The sequence below is a fragment of the Wickerhamomyces ciferrii genome, contig 00079, assembly GCF_000313485.1.
Source record: "Wickerhamomyces ciferrii WGS project CAIF00000000 data, strain NRRL Y-1031 F-60-10, contig 00079, whole genome shotgun sequence".
NCBI classification, from domain to species: Eukaryota; Fungi; Ascomycota; class Saccharomycetes; order Phaffomycetales; family Wickerhamomycetaceae; genus Hansenula; species Hansenula ciferrii.
The window spans coordinates 1-4,817 of record NW_011887661.1 but is presented as its reverse complement, the minus strand read 5'-3'; the positions used below and the strand labels follow the sequence as shown (position 1 = coordinate 4,817).

The 4,817-nt window shown below is 31.3% G+C and overlaps 1 protein-coding gene across 1 annotated transcript; it reads right to left on the bottom strand.

Moving 5' to 3' along the window:
* Positions 1-315: 315 nt before the first annotated feature.
* SLD5 (DNA replication protein SLD5) lies at positions 316-1,069 on the bottom strand (the record flags this gene model as incomplete). Its single annotated transcript, XM_011276393.1, has 2 exons — positions 316-643; positions 741-1,069. The coding sequence occupies 2 exons, from the start codon at positions 1,067-1,069 to the stop codon at positions 316-318; spliced, it is 657 nt and encodes a 218-aa protein (XP_011274695.1).
* Positions 1,070-4,817: the final 3,748 nt, after the last annotated feature.

Genomic DNA, 4,817 nt, shown 5'->3' with positions numbered 1-4,817 from the left:
TGGTTACAACATGATGCTAAATTTTCATTTGGTAAGAAATCAACAAAAAAATCAACAAAAATATCAACTGAAGTTAAAGCTCCAGTTGAATCTAAATCTAATGAAAATATTGTTTAATTTAATGTTTTCTTTTTTATAGTGGTTTTTATTTAAATATTTATAAATATAATTAATTAATAGGTAATACATATACAGGTTTTAGTGTTTGAATTGAAGTTTCGTATCTTTTTTTCCTTTTTGTACTCGATATCAAGAATTTCAGTTACAATTTGAAATTCACTATATTTGAAATTAATGCGATTTTTATTCATTCTTCTATATAAGAGCAACATCACCAGAGTGTACATATTTCTGTATAGCAGAATATCTAATAAGATAAATATTACCTTTTGTTAGTTCAATTTCTTCATCACCAATAGCTATATTTTGCGGTATATCTTCCAAAACTTTTAGAAAAACTGGTTTTTGAAAATTTGGTTCTTCAATCATTGATTGACCACCACTTGTATCATCTAAAGCCTGTAAATGTTGAGGTAATTGTGAAAGGAATAATGAATTATATAATTGAATTAATGAAGCGAAATGTTTTTCCATATATGCAGTTTCATGTTCAGATAGTCTTTTGACTATATCCTCATCATTTCTAATATAAATCGTAAATGCATCAACCTTTTGTTATATAATTGTTAGTAATTAATCAAAGAATATTCAAGAGCCTTTTTATACTAACTTTTGATAACCTTGTTCGTAGATATGATCTCAGTATAAAATTCACACGATCTAATTCTGATTCTATAATCATCAATTGTAATTTGATATCTTTCTCTTGTGTCTGTAGTTCTATAGAGTTCAATTCAATATATTCAACTTGTTCTCTTATTCTTGATAATAATCTTTCAATCAATGAATCTTTATAATCTAATAATTCTGGTGACATACGTTCTGAAATCCATGCTTGTGTTAATTCTTGTATATCATCTTCTTTTAACTTGGTGATATTAGCCTCATTTGGACGGGAATCTCTTTCGAAATCACGTAAAATATCATCAAAACCAATATCAACATCCATTTTTCTTGAAACAGTGAATCTTTGAAGCAGTCTTAACCAGTTATATTAAGTACTTTCAAGTTTCAACCCACCACAGTCAACAAAATGATTAATATTAGTCTCGCGTTTCGCGTCTTTCAAAGTATTCGCGAAACAAAGTCGTGGAATTACCGAATCTTGATCATTTTGAAAACCATAACAAAACATGAACAACAAAAGCGTATTCAAAATATCCATCAAGGTTTAATTGAAAGGTAAATGATCAGTCATCATAGTATGCCCAATAGAAGCTGATTGAAAAGTTTGTTGGTGATGAAGTATGTCGCTCCATAAGGTACGTGATCATTAAAGATTTATGAAGACACTGGTGGTTCAATCTCTATCCAAACAAATGTGATACCAGAAGCGATCAGCTACCTGAAATGATTACATGGTATGATAGTGCTCAAACATGTCAATGGATTTATAATGGGTACTAGATCAGCTGTCATTCAATAGACCTTTGTGTGAAGATTTTAAATAATTATGATTTAATGTTCTGATTAGGTAAGCCTTACTGGAATGATTGGGTAATCATCAATAGAATATTGATATTGAAGTTGAATTCTTTAAAATGGTTAAAAGAAGTACTAAAGATACACGTTTTTCATACAGTTAGGGTTAAATTTGGTTATGATTATATTATATGCAAAAGTCTTCATGATGAATGGTGCAGTTCTATCCATTATCGTGATAATGTTAGACCATTAATTAATCCAGACGTTAAGATGACAATATTATTCTAGGAAATTACTTATAACCAATTGATGAAGAAATTAATGAAAGTAATGAATTCAGATGATGAAGAATAAGCTAAGATTATTCAAGATATGAAACAAAGGTTTGAATTGGAATTTAATCAGTTGGTTTTTTTTTACGAACTTTATAATGATTTATTATTTCATGGTCGAAGATTTGGGTCAGTCGTTAAACAAACATAAGAAGTAACATTCAAATATTCAAAAATACCAACTGTTGAATAAAAGATCATTACTTTAATTTCCTTATCCATTTTAATCAATTGTTGCTAAAGGATCAATTCAACTATGAAAGTATAAAAATGTGGGTTACGCTAAAGAACTGGAAATTTTGTTTTGAATTACATCTTCAAAAAATAAGATAATCAAACATTGGTTGAATATGTTAAAAAATAATTATATCATTTAGATTTTGAAAAAGAGATCTTAACTCAATTAATGATTGGCAATTGAAGTATCATAGAAACTTTGGAATTGAATTATTCTTTCCCGATAGATCTTCACATATCATACTTTACAATCCAATTAGCTATCTATAGGTTGTCCCAGATTGCTTGTACCCCATTAAGATAACTGGATTCTAGGGGAACTTTAATTATTTATATACCAGAAGTTAAGGGGTTTCCGATTAATAACATAGAGAGCGTGCGTTACATAATCCATACAAATTCAGTGATAACGTAATCGTAATTTAAATTTATCACTGCGAATCAATTTCCAAAACAAAACAAATAAGGACCCTAATTCTTAGACTAAAATTGATAGTATTAAGTTAGGCTGCTCCAATTATAGCTTATCAATAACCATCAGTCATGTTCTTATCACTGGAAATTATGCTATAAATCCAAGTGGGCTGCTGCTTTTCACAGTACATTTAATTAGAAGTCATGATGGTAAATTAGTATCATAAAGCTGGTTTGATTGTTGGTTTTTTGTGGAAATGTCATACTCATCTAGTGACAGCCATGGCTATGAAGAGAAGCCTTATGCTGATGGCAAAGAATACAAGCAAGAACAAGAAGTTAAAGTGACTTCCAACAATGACTCAAGCAGGGCGCTATCTAAAGAGGAATCTTTATCAAACCCACTTTCACAGAAAAATTATAAAAATTTTCCATCTTCAATTGATCCAAATGACTTTGAATTCAATGGTGTCTTGAGTGCTTTTGTTAATGATACTACTCAACGTGGTCTTAAACTAAGATCTTCTGGTGTTAGTTTTGAAAACTTATCTACAATTGGTAAAGATTCTACAATAGCATTTGCCCCAACTTTGCTTGACACATTTACTGGGCCGCTAGATTTCTTCAAAAGACGAAAACAAGAAAATTAATCAAAGGGATCAATGGGCTTGTCAATTCTGGTGAAATGATTTTAGTATTAGGTAGACCTGGTGCTGGTTGTTCCACATTTTTAAAGACAATTGCTGGTGAAACTCATCATTATGTTGACACTGAAGGTGATTTGATCTATGGTGGTATTGGTCAAAAGGAAATGATTAAAAACTTCAAGTCAGACTTGATCTATAACCCTGAGCATGATCAACATTTCCCTCATTTAACCGTTGAACAAACTTTGAGATTTGCAGTAGCTTGTAGAACTCCAACTACAAGACCAAATAATTTATCAAGAGAAGATTATATCACAGTTATGGTTGATTTATTAGCCACTGTTTTCGGGTTGAGACATACATATGATACTAAAGTTGGAAATGATGTTTTTCCAGGTGTTTCAGGTGGTGAACGTAAAAGAGTTTCCATTGCTGAAGCTTTGTGTACCCGTGCTGCTGTTTATTGTTGGGATAACGCTACAAGAGGGTTGGACTCTTCTACTGCGTTGGAATATACACAAGCTATTAGAACTACTACAAATCTAATGAAATCAACCTCATTTGTTACAATTTATCAAGCTTCAGAAAACATTTATAATTTATTTGATAAAGTCACTGTTCTATATGAAGGTCGTCAAATCTTCTTTGGTCCTGTTGATCAGGCTAGGGAGTTTTTCATTAATATGGGCTATGAACCTCTTCACCGTCAAACAACTACAGAATTCTTGACTTCAGTGACAGATCCATTAGGTCGTTTCCCAAGGGCTGGTTTTGAACATAAAGTTCCACATACCCCATCAGAATTTGAGCAATATTGGTTAAACTCACCAGAATTCAAAAATTTACAAAATGAAATTGCCACATACAAATCAACTTTGAATGGTGGTCAAACAAAAAGATTGTTTAAAGAGTCATGGGCTCATGAAAAATCTAAATACCAAAAGAAATCATCACAATACACAATCAGTTACCCACAACAGTTGAAGTTATTGATAAAACGTGGTTATCAAAGAATTATTGGTGATAAGATATTCACAACTATGAATTTTGTGATGTCGCTTGTTATGGCTTTCCTTATAGCTTCAATGTGTTATAACACTCCAGATGAAACTTCTGGTGCTTTCACTAGAGGGTGTATGGTTTTCTTTGCCTTAGTGTTTTTCATGTTTTTAGCAAGTGCAGAAATTGTTGTATCTTTCATGAATCGTCCAATTATTCAAAGACACGGCTCTTATGGATTTTATAGTCCAAGTGCTGAAGCTATTGCTGATATTTTAACAGAATTCCCATTGAAAATTGCTATTATGACATTCTTTACCATTGTTTTATATTTCTTGAGTGGATTAAGAGCTGAAGCTGGTGCTTTTTTCAACTTCTTATTGTTTCTTATTGTTACCATGTTTGTATGTAAAGTGCTCTTCAACACTGTTGCTATAATTTCACCGGTCATTACATTAGCTACTTCAATTAGTGGTATACTATTATTAGCAATTATTTTATACTCGTCATTTATGATTCAAATTCCTTCAATGCATCCATGGTTTGTTTGGATTGCTTATATCAATCCAGCCATGTATGGTTTCGAATCAATGGTTTTAGGTGAATTCCATGGAAGAAAAACGGAATGTTCTCCAGAAAATTC